We start from the raw sequence: 15,041 nt of genomic DNA on the forward strand, positions 1-15,041 counted from the left end.
GCAGGCAGAGCAGCAGAACCTGCCTGCAAAGCCAACATTGCTGCCACTGCCAGGGGACCCCAACTACTCTCTGGGCTGAGCCTAGCCCAGACAGCAGCAGCAATGGTGGCAGTGGCCAAGTAGATGAATTCCCCTTCCCTGCCTTCTTCAACAGGACAACACTGGGAGCTGCTGGGGGGCGAGCAGTGAGCAAGGATCTGGGTTCAGGGGTTGGAATGGGCTCAGTCAAGAATGGTGGGTAGCAACCCCCCCACCTGGATCAGGTGCACTGCCCTGCCCACCCCTCCTATTTGCCATCACAGGTTGGACCCATCCCAACCACCTGTTACCCCACCCACCTGGTATAGGTCCACCATGCCACCCATCCATCCTCCCCTCCCCATCCCAGACTGGACTCACTGTACCACCCACTTCCCTCCTGCATCCTTGGATTGGGCCTGTTGTACAGTGGTACATACCTCCCAGTTTACCTGGATTCCTGGTGCTGGCCCAGCAGAGAAGGCAGGGTAGGGGAACCCACCTGCTCCGGCAGTTCCACCATTGCTGCTGCCACTGTGGGAGAAAATAGGGCTGCTGGGAGTGGTGCTTCTTGGGATGTTTCAGTGATGCCATGCCCTAATGTGTGAATACGCCTGGTTCTGAAAATATTTCATTTCAAGTCAATAGAAATGTTTAGTTTGATTTGTTTGAGATTTTTAAAAATTTTGACTTCTCTGATCCGCAAGAAAAGAAAGATAGAAATGCACAGGTATTTAGACACAAAAGCTCTACACTTTCCATTCTGAAAATATCAACCTCTCCCCTCCCCCCCCCGTTTCCTAAAAGGGGGGAGTATTTTGAAATCAATACAGTTTTTCATAAAAGATCAGTTTTGTGGAAACAGCATTATGTTTAGATGAAAACTTCCCAAAGAGCTTTTCTAACATGGAGCATATTCTATGCTGGAAGCCATTTCCCAAGAGAGGTAACATTGTTTAATGTAGACTTCACACAGTTTTATCCTGCTGTTCACACTAATGCCTCGGTAAGCAATATATATTTACATGTGCGCTCCCTGGGTTATTCAGATGAGTAATGATTGAAGAGTCAGGCTTCAAGATACAAGTGACAGGTATAGTTGTCTTGTGAACATCGCAGTGCAACCAAGAGCCCCTGCAAATGACTTGCAGATGAAGAGAGAGCACCCAGTCATGTAGGGAGTAGACAGTACTTGTAATGAGTAGATAGCTCAAACCTAGAGGAGTGACAGGAGAAAAAGGAAGAACCCTCAAGTGTCTAATATGGTGATGTGGAGAAGCATGGAAGTAACTGACCACAAACCTTGCTCAAAGCATTCAATTAGGATTGTAGCTGATGGGAACTGTACTTCATGTTTTCTCTACTCACCTATCTGTGGCAAGCAGGGCACAATTTTCCTAAAGCTACAGTCTCCTCTCCTACTTGTACCAAATTGTTCTCCATTTCACTGTTGCTAGCAATTAGTTCCTTAATAATATTGGGGGATATGGCATGCTTTCAGATATTTTTTCATGTCTTTGAAGCACTTCTCTTTCCTCCAGCTCTAGACATGTGGCTTATTTGTTTCTTTGGCTGTAGAATATTATTTAAGTAGTCTCCCATTAGACATCCTGATGACATGGCTTTTCTACTTCAGATGCACCTTTCCTGCCCAAGATTAGATACCTATTACCTAGACTCACTCACAGACCTCAGAGTCCAGTGCAAGACTGCCAGTTTACCTTGAAAGTGAGTGCTTTGGCAACCATGACAAAAGGTACTTCTTGGATAACCAAGTATCAATGGAGCTGAAGTGCAAGGAGGAGGCCACAACCACAAGAGGTCTACAGCTGGTTCATTGTTGAGAGTGATGGGCCATGTACTTTCCAGTCCTTGCTTCTGCTGAATAGAACAGATCTGCACTGAAAACAGAAAATGCAAATGAAATGTTTCACCGCAAACCAGAGCAATCTGAAGTTTGTTCAGTGAGAGCAGTTTTCCTCCTTTATCAGAAAAGTATTCTGGGATGATATCAGCAAGAACATTGACTGTTTCTGATTATCACCCATCCTAATGAAATTCTACAAAAGTCTCAGCTTTGGCTGAAACTCTAACTGTGATAAAACATGGAGTATCTAACTCTAAACCCAGGAGACATGCTACAAACAGTGTCCCTTTTGCTGGAAAAAAATATCTGTTTTTCTTTTTCTGGCAAATATGTTGGGAAAAAGCTGACCTCTCTTATTCTTAGATATCTGTGACCTCTGGAGATAAATGTGGTTACAATAAGACTGAATTTTGCTCCTTACGGGCATCACCAGAGATTAAGCTAGAAAACTCTCCCACTGAACATCCAGAAAACATTCTCTAAATATTTTGAGCAGCATTTCTTACAGCGCTGTGAACCCTTTGGCACCATTTCTAAATAAACATTGGTGTGACGCTAATCTGTTGCATATCATTAGCTGTAGTGATTTTTTTAGAGCCAAAAGGACATTCATGTAGCTAAAGGCAGATTAAAAGCCAAACTTTGCTAAATTATGTGGCATTTTTATTGGTTTGGGCCATTTAATCTTTATAGTGTGGCATGATAATGTAGCACATGGAAGCAAACTAGTCACATACAAACATTCAGAAGAGAACAAAGCCAGATCTATAGTCAGTAAAGAGTTTTTCACTACCATAACTCTGTTTTCTTTTGCACCAGAAATGTGAAGTGTCTTTGGATTACATTAATTTCCCTGACACCCAAAAATGACCAGTGATCTGTAATGTTTTCCATTTTTGTCTCAGTGCTTCCTGCATTCATCTGTATTTGTTGAAAGTATTGATTTAATTAACAAAAAGGACACTCTCCCATCAGTATTCATTAATTTCTTCAACAGCTACTTCAGAATAAGAGAGATGCCTCCATCTCTCTACTCACTCTTAATGAACCTACTTTTCCAGAGGTATTTCTTTTTTCCTACTGACAGAGGTGTAGGGTTTACACCAGAGGTGTGTAGGGTTACACCTAGGCATACCTGATAGAGTTTTCTCCCTGAGGAGCCAGAATGAAGGTAGCGGGACTGGAGGCACCAGCACGGTCAGGATATAGCTGTGAGGGACTGAGTTGCCACCACCAAGAGCCAGATTAACTCTCTAGGTTAACACAGGCTATGGGCCACGGAAAGGTAAACTTGACTGTTGGAAGCAACATACCATCTCACAGCAGCAACCTCTCCCACAAGCTGATGAGAGGGCTCCTGCCCCTGCTGGAGCCTCAAGCTCCCCTGCTTCCACAAATGTTACAATTTATAGCACAATTAACATGTTAATCATGCCATAAATATAACATCTGCTAGGGGCCAAAGATGTCAACTGAAATCTTAACCTGGAGCTTGGGGATTATTCTGAATGGCTAACTGATCCTGCCACTCAGCTGCAAACCCAGATAGACAGAACCTCACACTTCAGAGAAGAAAACCATGGAACTCACAAGCTCTGTATGCAAACTTCTTCCATTACTCCCCAACAGAGGCTTTTCCATAATCTAATGAATCATTCTGCCAGGATGTATTTCCCGGTATTGAAACCAGATTTCTCCTTTCTTAATTTTATGCTATCGGTCCTACTAATTTACTGTGCACTACACTAAATTATCCTAGGGGGGCAATATATGGATGGTTATAATGCCAATCTTGATTGCCACTTACTGTAACTGAGTGATACATATACTGTCCTTTAATGTTTTCTGGTAAGCCAGTCTCCATTGGCCTCTAATAATTTCTGCTTTACTCTTAGGTCCTTTCAGTGTGTCAATATCTTTTATTTTGATAGTGATATTCTGATATCCCCACAATTAAATGCAGGTGCCTGTGATTCTTTTGAGCAAATCTGGACTGCATCTCAAGAGATGGTGCTTCTAATCTGAATTGTGTAACGAGGGACTAATACTCCCACCTCTATTATGGCTTTTTCTTTGCAATCATAAATCACACATTCCTTTTCTGCTCCTGTCATGTGGCAGATTTGTGCTGATTGTCTGTCTGCTGTCAGTTTCAGATTCTTTTTCACTATATCTTCTTTAAAATGTTTTGTCTTTTCCAGGTCTAGTTTTTAGATTCTCTTTTGCCATTTTGTTCTGTTTTTATTACTAATAATTTTTCCCCAGATGCTGCTTATATATACCATATTTAGTTGAATACAAGGCATGGTTTTTGGCCTCAATCAGCATGGGGTGGGGTGGCGGGTGTGGGGGAAGCTCCTCATTGTATATTCACATACACGGAAGCCTTATTGAATACATTGTCTATCGTTAAACTGCTGCCAAAAGCAGCATGGGCTCAGTAATGGAAACCAACTATGAAAATAATTAAATTCAGTTAACACTGAGCTCGACTATAAAACATAGAGCCAATATTGGTAAAACATGCTGATGGGAACCTACCACAACCACCTACTATCTTAGGCTAGAGCCTGTTGAGCACAGTCCCCTTTAGTGCTGACTCATTTTCAAGTCATATTAAGCTTACTTACTTTGGTTACTCTTTACTCCCATAGCTGCACTGTACCTTTTTTTTCCCCATGTCCAATTATTCCTGTTTCTTCATCAGCTTTAAATGTCTGGCAAACATCACCAAAAGGTGCCCCAAAAGAATTCACCCATAATCCTTCTATTGCCTCCTCTCTCAGTCTATCACATATGATTAGTGTGGTCCCACCTTTGGTCCCACCTTCCACCAGGTTGCCCTGTGCCTGGCCATCTACATATACATTTTTGTAGGATCCCATGACTCATGACAAGAACACCCAGTTCCGGTCATGAGTCGGGGGCTAATTAGCATGAGTTGGCGGGGGTTGTATGTGGAGCACACATGCAGCTGTGCAGTGCTGAGCTGTGGGGTCACTATGGCTTGAAGTGCTGTTGGTTGCGCTGGTACTGAGTCTAATTAACTATGTGGTAAATCCTGGGCCCTTCTGACTTTGAGCTAATATCTTGGATAGTTTCTACTATATCTAAGAAAGTGCTAAAGTCCTGCTTAAAAGTGTGTTTATGGAATACCTGTGCTAAAGCTTGCAGCAGTTTCAGAAAAGGTAAACTGCATCAATTCTTGATTAACTAAGACTACAGGTACTATATATAGGTACTGAAGAAGTATGGGCTGGATGAATGGACTGTAAGGTGGATAGAAAACTGGATGGAACATTGGGCTTGGAGGGTAATCAGTGGCTTGATGTCTAGTTGGCAGCCAGTATCAAGTGGTGTGCCCCAGGGGTCAGTCCTGGGGCTGATTTTGTTCAATGTCTTCATCAATGACCTGAAAGATGGCAAAGAGTACATACTCAGCAAGTTTGCAAATGGCACCAAGCTGCAGGGAGTAGTGAATACACTGGAGGGTAGGGCTAGGATTCAGAACGACCTAGACAAACTGGAAGACTGGGCCCAAATAAATCTCATGAGGTTCAAAAAGGACAAGTGCAAAGTACTGCACTTAGGACAGAACATTCCCATGCATTAGTACAGACTGGGGGCTGACTGACTTGGGACCAGCTCTGCAGAAAAGGACCTGGGGGTTACAGTGGACAAGCTAAATATGAGCCAACAGTGTGCCCTTGTTGCAAAGAAGGCTAATGGCATAATGGACTGCATCGGTAGGAGTATTGCCAGGAGGTCAAGGGAAGTTATTATTCCCCTCTATTAAGCACTGGTAAGGCCACATCTGGAGTACTGTGTTCAGTTTTGAGTCCCCCAATACTGAACCCAATTGGAAAGAGTCTAGTGGAAGGCAACAAAAATGGTGGGAGGGCTGAGGGATATGACTTATGAGGAAACACTGAGGGAACTGGGCTTATTTAGTCTAGAGAAGAGGATTTAATAGCAGCCTTCAGCTACCTGAAAGGACGTTCAAAAGCGAATGGAGCTAGACTGTTTTCAGTGGTGGCAGATGACAGAAAATAAGCAATGGTCTCAAGTTACAGCAAGGGAAGTCTAGGTTAGGTATTAGGAAAAATTTTCTCACTAGAAAGGTACTAATACACCATAACAGGTTACCCAGAGAGGTGGTGGAGCCTCCATCATTGGAAGTTTTTAAGACCCAGCTATACAAAGCTTTGGCTGGGATGATCTAGTTGGGGATGGTCCTGCCTTGAGCAGGGGGCTGGACTAGATGACCTCCTGAGATCCCTTCCAACCCTAATTTTCTATGATTCTATGATATGTAAATTACTGTACCTTTATTTATTTTAAGGTCAGTGTTTTCATATTTCCTCCTCACTTCCATGTGCTCAAAAAGAGCAGGGTTTGACAATAAGGGGATGCTAGGGGAAGAAGTTGGAAGAAGGTAGATGGTAAGGATGCTCCCTAACCCCCACATTTATTTTCTTTATTGTAGCAGTGGGAGGTGGACAAATTCAAGGTAAAACTCGAATAATTAAGTTCTACACTTGGAAAAGTATATCAAATTTATAATTTTTCCATATATAGACTCTAATATTGGGGTATCATCTTATAATCATGGTCATCATCTATTCAAGTAAATTCAGTACTAAAATTGCTCACCACTCCTTTTGTGGAATTCTGTCCTTTTAGATGTTTGCAAAACCTTCCAATTTAGTAGCATCTGCGGGTTTTTTATCCTGTTATTTTCTGTTCCAAATTTTTACTGGTAGTAAATATAGCCAGTTCTAGCACTAGTCCTTGCATCAAGCTACAAATTGCTTTTTTACTCTCAATACACTGGAGCATATTTTAAAGCTCAATTTTCAATATTGTAGGACTCTAACACCAGAATAATTCTATATTGCATTTTCCAAAAGGATAGTTAGTAAAAATAGAAAATTTCTGCCACAAAGGCCATATTTCTAATGTTGGTTATATGTGTGTAGAGTCAGACTAGCCATGCTGCGTGTGATGGAGATATTACAGATCAGTTTTGGTAGATCTGAGATCTGATTTTGCAGTTTTAGCTATTAGTAGGTGATGAATATATTGATTGAGCTGCTGGAGAGTTGTCTTAATCAAATTGTGATGTATAGATAAGAAACTGGTGGAAATATGCACTAACTCAGCTGTCTTCATTACAGATTCAAAGATTACAGAGAACCACCTGGGTCCCCCAATCAATATGAGTTCTCTAAACAATACTGGGCAGTTTTATCTGCTCGCTTGGCCTTTGTTATTCTATTCCAGGTAAGTCCCTTGAGTTTATTATATTGCAATTTCAATCACAAAACGCTTGTGATAAATAAATGCATATCAGTGGATCATGGATCTGGTTGAGCTCCCCAGACGTGTGTTGCACCTGAATCCACTGGGCTACAAGCCACAAGTTCCTTGGTGGCATTAGCTTTTAGTTTATTCTAGGGTGACCACCCTTTTAAAACAGAAAGGTTGGATAGGTTGGATACATGCACCCCTGATTCCACCCCCCCACCCCCGCAACAGCACAGCCAGAGCAGAGCTGAGTGGAGCTCATGTGGGGTAGGGGAAGATGTGGGCTGCCCACTGTGGGCTCAGGGCTCCCTCCCTGCTCTGCTGCCCTCCCCCTGGGAGTCCCATGGTGGCCACACTGCCATGGTGAGGCACCCTCTTCCCAGCTGGCAGCAATGAGAGACACAACTGTATGACGCCACTGCAACCCCCGCTACTGCTAAGCAGTCAGGGGGTGCCTTGCCATGCAGCATGGCTGGTGTGGGGCTCCTGGGTGCAGGCCAAAGCCTCCACACCCTTCTCAGCCCTCCCATGCTGGGTCCCACCTGCTGATCCACAGAGGCCCTGAGGAAAGTGCAGCAGGGTGGGGGGCCCTAAGCCAACAGCAGGCAGCCAGCATCTTCCTCCACCCCACACACAAATCTGGAGGGGCATGTGCCTTCCAATGCTCCCCACACCCCAGGAATGTACACAGAGGTGGAGAGCTGCTGCTCCCCAGATGAGTCACCCATGCCTCCATCCTGCTCCCAAGCTGGCTGCATGGCCACTTATTCCTGCCCAGGGCCCCAGACACAACCCCAGCTTGGCAGCACCCCCAGCCCCTCACCATGGGGGCTTCTATCTGCCCCCTCTACTCCCCCTTTCCCTTCTCTCCCTCATAGACCTATCTGGAGGGAGCTGCTCTCAACCACTGCCTCATTGTATTCCAGGCCATATGCATATGTGCACATGTGCACATGCATGTGATGCCCCCTGCATCCCACTCCGCACAACCCAAAGCTGCCCCTTACAGGCTGGAACTCTGCCAACCTGTAAAGGGAAACCCATGGTTTCCTGAATTTTTCCATGGTGAACAGAAAACCCAGATCTCTGCACAATACTGGGAATCTGGGACAAATTCTGTCCTAGGACCTGATGTTCATATTTCGGGACTGTCCCACCCATTTAGGGATGTGTGGTCACCCTAGCTTATACCTCTAGGCTGTCTGTTAGTCTTCCTAGTCATAGGCACCCCATCTGTACCTATTTACAGAAAAGGCCTATCTCAAGCCTCCAGGACTAATTCTGACCTTCAGTCATTTATATACACGCTTTCCCAGAACTCCAGATCTTCAGAGACAAATGAAAGGAATCATACGTAACAATTCAGAGACTTTATACAGGACTCTAAAACACTATTATCCTTTACTTCAGGGGTTTCAGAGATACTGCCTATGGGCCACATCTGGCCTGTAGAGCCCTATCATCTAGCCCCCAGTGTTGCCTGGGGTCTCAGAGCTGACCCACAGACTGCATGCAGGGTATGCCAGACGGTCCCCTGCACTGTATATGGCATCCAATTCCAGCCACTCTGGGATCATGCTGCATGTGGTGCATGCTCTAGGACACATTGGTTCCATGCCAGATTTAGCGGCATAGCACAGAGCAGGTGCTGTGTGTAGTGCAGTGCAGCCCAAAAGCAGTGGAGTGGCCACCATGTGCCAGTATGGTCCCAGAGCAGTGGAGCAGTGACCACATGCAGCACAGCTCCATAGTCCCGGAGCAGCTGCTTTGTGCAGCATAGCTCTGTAGTGGCTGAAGCAGGGCCATGCCACATGCAGTGCTCACAGGACTAAGTTAGGTTGACATCCGTGCTTTACTTAGTACAGTATCATAACACTACATAGATGTGGACATAATAAACCCCACATAATTTTCCTTCTCTCATCATTCTCCTACAGCATTCTCTGGGCTGGTATGCTCCTTGTCAAGATCATGTCTTGTTTTCTGAACCATGGCACTTTGGTTCCACAGACCAAGGCCATCCCTGCCCTGAAGGACTGTCTATATCTTTCCTTCACTGACCCAAATCTTTCTTTTTCTTCTCCCTAGAGCTTCCTTTCTGAGTTGCTGTAAGTCTTCCCTAGCTCCTAGGCCCCTCTTCCAATAACTGTATTCTTTATTTTTCATTTGGTAATTTTCCACTACTCCAAACTCCAGTTCCCTGCAGACATATTTGGAGGAAACTGGCAATTCAAGGCTACAACTAGACAATTAGCATACCAGTTGTTTGCTTAGGGTACGATCATAAAGGTTAACTATCCTCAATTGTCCCTAGGCTGGTGGGCATATGGTAACAGACCTTTACAGCAAAAATTGCTACACATTGAGGTATTCCAGGATGCAACCGTTTTCATAGTAACAACTTCATAACATGAACCAGAACTCATACATTGTACATAGACACATTCCTCATGTCATCACATTATGCTGCATTTAGTTCTTCCTATCAGTTTCCAATTCTTTCTGCCTGTGCACTATAAAGCCTGTTGATATGCATGTCCCTGACATTTGAAATTCCAGGTTCTGGTCTGTGTGCACCCCCACCCTGTCACAAAACCCTTCTTGTTAGGAAAGACACTGAGGCGGGAACAAGCCAAAAGAAAGAAGAAAGAAAGAAAGAAAAAAAGAACCCTGTTTGCATCTAGAAGTGTTTTTTTTCAGGCCACAGTTGAAGTACTTTTGTGGGATAGTGCATGGAGGATGCTTGTACTTGTTCTGGATGCTTCTTTTTGAGCTGCAGGACTTTGTTCCACCAGCCCAGTTATTGGATGCTCAGCTCCTTTGCAAATCTTCAGAGCCACTTGGGCCCCCACAGATATGCTTGCTTCTCACAATTTTCATGGACCATCATGGCTACAATATCACCCCAACACTACTTGATTCATCTAGGATGTATCACCATGAGATATTTACTGCACAGTAAATGTTGCACATCTACACGCGCACCCCTGTTGGGCTGGAGTAAACTAATTTACTCCACAGCAAGACGGTACTTGTAAATACAAGTACTAACCTGCTGTGGAATTTTTTACTCCACAGCAGTGCACATGTAGACACTGACCTGCTGACCAGGGCACAAGGGTGCTTCAGTGTCAGGGCTGCTTATCAGCTAGCCCCATACTGAAGCACCTTTGTGCCCTAGCCAACCCCTCCACAGCATGTTGAACTGGGGGACCCCCATGATCCCCTGTCAGCTGGGGCTGCTCTGATCTGGCTCAAGATGCTGAGATCCCAAGTGCACATACAGACATGCACCTAGGAGCAATAAACTCTGGAGCAATAAGCCCTGGAGTTTATTGTTGCCCATTAATATGTACATGTAGACAAAGCCCTCAAGAGTTAAACATGAGCTTATGTGCATCCCTTTTTAGGATGCCATGCAAGCATGTGTTTAACACATCTCTTGTCCTGAGCAGAAATTAAGCTTGTGTTTTAATTGATTTCCCTTATAGGGACCTTTTTTAGGTGCCTTCAGCCACTGGAGTTTCAAAATATAAACAAACCTTAAAAATGACACGTTCACATGGCTGCATGTCTCTTGGCTCATTTCTAACAGTCATGTGAGCAAAGGTTTGATTTTATGATAGGTCAAGGTCCACTTGAGCCTGGCAGCCCATTGGGTGAGCATGGGTAAGGCACACCAATTTCTGTTGATTCCCCAGCCCAGGTGACCTGGTATTTATTTACACTTGGCTCAACTGGGAGTAGCCTTTGACACAAATCCAGAGCAGGGCTTCAACTTGTGTCTCTGGAGTTACAGGGGGACACCTTCACCTTTCTGCCACTGCAGTCCTCCCCACCTGGTATAGCCTGTCTTACTGGCCCTTGCTCTGTTGATCAAACTCTCATGCTCTTGTTCCAGAACCTGGTCATGTTTCTCAGTGTTCTGGTAGACTGGATGATTCCTGACATTCCGAAGGATATCAGTGAGCAAATCAAAAAGGAGAAGAGTGTCCTTGTGGATTTCTTCCTGAAGGAAGAGCATGAAAAGCTGAAGCTGATTGAGAACTACATCACACGGGACAGGCACAGAAGCAAGAGTGAAACGAAAGTTAGAAGGAACCGAGCCGCAAGCTTCTGCCAGTTCAGCCGGAGTCAGCGAGAAAGCTTTACATCCAACAGCTCTCAGCACACAGATGTCTGACATTTTTTGGGGAGGAAATGCACATAGCTAGGCCTACAGACTTACTGTGTGATGTGATCCTGAGAAAGGGATAGGAAGAGACAGACAGGAACAGACGCAAAAGAGGGCAGGGGAGGGAGTCTGTCACTTCTCTGGAAACTTCAGGTGTAAGTTTCTCCATATCATTTTATATGCTATCTCAGCTGCAGCATTTTCAGAGTTAATCAGTGCAAAATCAAGGGCTACTTGGGACTGTGGCTGGCCCTTGCACTGATGTACATAAGATAGGGAGAGCACAAGGAGTTTCTCCAACCCATGCATTCTCAGTGCCAGGGCCAGCCACAGTCACAATCCCTGCATTCTTCTGAGTGCAAGGGTTGCTACCTGCTAAGGCTCCCTGGGGCATTACCTACAGCCAGGCAGGGGTAGGGAAAAGATGGGGCCTCACTTCTCACCACCGCATATGCTTTAGCAGAGCTGGCGACTACAGAGGACAGTTCACGCTGCATCCTCTCAAAAGTGTGTAGCATTAGGCACATTCCTTCTGCACACTTGGGAGATGTATAGGGTATAGCATAACCACAGTGGCAAGGGACTCAGTTATACTGCCAAGGAAATGATGGCCAAGTGCCTACTCCCAGGCCATGTACATCAACCCTAGAAATGGACAATGAGGACCACCCAGGCACTGTCCTCAGGCCTGGGTTTCCAGTGTTCTCAAGAGCAGCAGCTTGCAGCACCCAGAGGACATCTTCATCACTTCATTTTTCTGGGTTCAGTGCTCACAGAGCAGAAGTGGATAGATGGGGCTTATTGCTTTGGCAATGTAATAGGGCACTTGGTTGTTGTGGTGTCAATGCACCTTCCAGATTGTGCCTTCCTGAGGCACAATTTCTCTCGGTGCTGTAAATGCAATGGGGCTCTCCACAGTAACCTCACTGTAGCATGGTGGTGAAAGGCAGAGAACTGCAGGAACAGGAGCAATTTAAGAGACCTGAGCACTTTCACCTACAGATAACCTTGTGTTTGCTTAGCAGGATCCTGAATAATGAGCAGAGGCACTACAACTTATGCATCAGGAGGAAATAAAGATGATAGAACTAGGTGAGCTCATCACTGTTTGTTGTCCTGAGCAAAATACACTGGGGCCTGCTTCACCTGTTACCTAAATTGGGGTTTTAACTGGCATCAGTCAGGAAAAACTCCACTGAGATCAACACTGGCATAAAATGGGTGTATGTGAGAGCAGATTTAAGCCCTTACAGTTATGTTACAACATCTTCATGTAGCACATGAAATAACAAAAAGGGGTTATTATTATAGAATCATAGAAGTAGGGTCAGAAGGGACCATGTAGATCTTCAAGTCCGACCCCCCGCCTGGGCAGGAGAAAAACTGGGCTCAAATGACTCCAGCCAGGTAGGCATCAAGCCTCTTCTTAAAGACCCCCAGGGTAGGAGCCAGCAACACTTCCCTTAGAAGTTGGTTCCAGATCCTAGCCACCCTAACTGTGAAGTAGTTCTTATGGATGTCTAATCTAAACCTACTCTCAAACAACTTAGGGCCATTATTCCATGTTATACCAGGGGGCGCAAGGGGAAACAAGGTCTCCCCCAAACCCTTCTGGTCCCCCCAGTGAGTTTATAGATGGTCACCAAGTCCCCCCTCAGCCTTCTCTTGTGAAGACTGACCAGGTTCAGGTCCTGCAGTCTCTCATTGTAGGGTCTACCCTGTTGTCCCCAGATCAAGCGGGTGGCCATCCTCTGGACCCTCTCAATGTTGTCCACATCCCTCATGAAGTGGGGCGCACAGAACTGGACACAGTACTCCAGCTGTGGCCTGACCAGTGTCACATAGAGGGGGAGGATCACCTACTTGGGCCTGCTTGAGATGCACCTGTGGATGCACGACCAGGTCCGTTTAGCCCTGCCAACCATGACCTCGCATTGTCGGCCCATGTTCATCTTGGAGTCAGTAATAACTCTGAAATCCTTTTCTGCCTCCATGCCCTCAAGAAGGGAGTTTCCCATCTTATAAGTGTGCTGCTGGTTACTACTGCCCAAGTGCAGCACCCTGCACTTGTCAGTATTGAAATGCATCCTGTTTTTGTTAGCCCACCCCGCAACCTATCCAGGTCTTTCTGCTGTCTTTCCCTCCCTACTAGCATGCTCACCTCACCCCAAATTTTGGTATCATCAGTGAATTTAAACAGGTTGCTTTTCACCCCATCATCCAAATCGCTGATAAAGAAATTGAACAGTGCAGGCCCAAGGACCGAGCCTTGGGGGACTCTGCTGCCCACTTCACCCCAGGTTGACTATGACCCGTCCATCACCACCCTCTGAGTACGACCCTTCAGCCAATCTGCAATGCATCTGATTGTGTAGGCATCAATACCACAGTCACCTAGTTTTTTAATGAGGATGGGGTGGGAGATAGTGTCAAAGGCCTTCCTAAAGTCCAGAAAGACTATGTCCATGGCAACACCTGCATCCAGTGCTTTTGTGACCTGAACATAAAAGGCAATCAGGTTGGTCTGACATGACCTGCCCCTAATGAAACCGTGCTGGTTGCCCTTGTGCATCATCCCTGAAACCAGCCCATCATAGATGTGCTCCTTGATGATCTTCTCAAAGAGTTTCCCTAGGATTGAGGTAAGACTGACGGGCCTATAGTTGCTCGGGTCCTCCCTCCTCCCTTTTTTAAAGATGGGGACCACATTGGCTATCTTCCAATCACCTGGCACCTGGCCTGAGCAGCACGAGTGCTCGTAAAGCCGGGCCAAAGGCCCTGCAATGACCTCTGCTAGCTCCCTCAACATCCTGGGGTGGAGAGCATCTGGATCCGCTGATTTGAACATGTCCAGCCCCTCCAGAAGCTCTCTAACCCAGTCCTCCCCAACCTGAGGTCTGGAGGCGTTCCCCTTGAGTCTGTTTTGCATCACGGTGGGGAAGTCTGCACAAGAAAATGGAGGTGAAGAATTGGTTAAAGAGGATTGCTCAGAGAATCTTGCAGGAGCCCCACATTTACCGGTGCTTTCTTCATCCTCCCTATATGTTTAAAAAAGGACTTTTTATTATCTTTGATAATGCATTTACTATAAATTAAGATGTCATTATGCAGAACTGTATTTTATTGAGAGGAACAGATTCCCTATTTAGGCTTTTATCTAAGTGCATCTAAGGAATAATTTATTCTGTGACAGATTAAAAATAAGCATTTCTTTAAAAATGTGTCCGTTTTTATGGAGACTTTGAAGCCATCTCTGGTCAAATCCCAAGTAAAGTAATTTCTTCCTACTTTACAAAATGCTTTAGAAATCAAAAAAGGTGCCCTTTCAGATGGGAGTGCTTTTGCAGTTTGTGTGACTCTTATACTTATGTTTAGATTTAATATGCATATATTGTATATAGGTTTATATATTTAAGATATGTATATTCCTTATTTATATATTAAAAAGAGTCTCAGACTGATCAGATTTTACCTGTCCCTCAGTTAAAAAGGTCTTTTTTAATAATAATTTTCAGTATTTCAATTGAAGCTGTGTGACTAATAGTTTTTGGTTGGGTTTTTTTGGTTCGTGGATGAAATAAAAAAATCAAATAATTACTTTAAGTTTGGCAGGTTGACTTTAAAAATGAATGCTTTTTTTGGGATTTATTTAATATTCTTTTAACTTGTTGTAGA

The 15,041-nt window shown here is 44.8% G+C and overlaps 1 protein-coding gene across 1 annotated transcript in view; it reads left to right on the forward strand.

Annotated features, from left to right (window-relative positions):
- Positions 1–11,735, forward strand: part of ANO2 (anoctamin 2) — a 302,574-nt gene extending 290,839 nt beyond the window's left edge. The window contains exons 25-26 of the mRNA XM_090043877.1: positions 7,063–7,168; positions 11,094–11,735. Of these exons, the coding sequence (XP_089900003.1) occupies positions 7,063–7,168; positions 11,094–11,375 (388 nt within the window). The 3' untranslated portion in view covers positions 11,376–11,735. The remainder of the gene's footprint in view (positions 1–7,062; positions 7,169–11,093) is intronic.
- Positions 11,736–15,041: the final 3,306 nt, after the last annotated feature.

Source organism: Crocodylus siamensis, chromosome 4 (genome assembly GCF_052110815.1).
Source record: "Crocodylus siamensis isolate JL-2025a chromosome 4, ASM5211081v1, whole genome shotgun sequence".
Lineage (NCBI taxonomy): Eukaryota > Metazoa > Chordata > Crocodylia > Crocodylidae > Crocodylus > Crocodylus siamensis.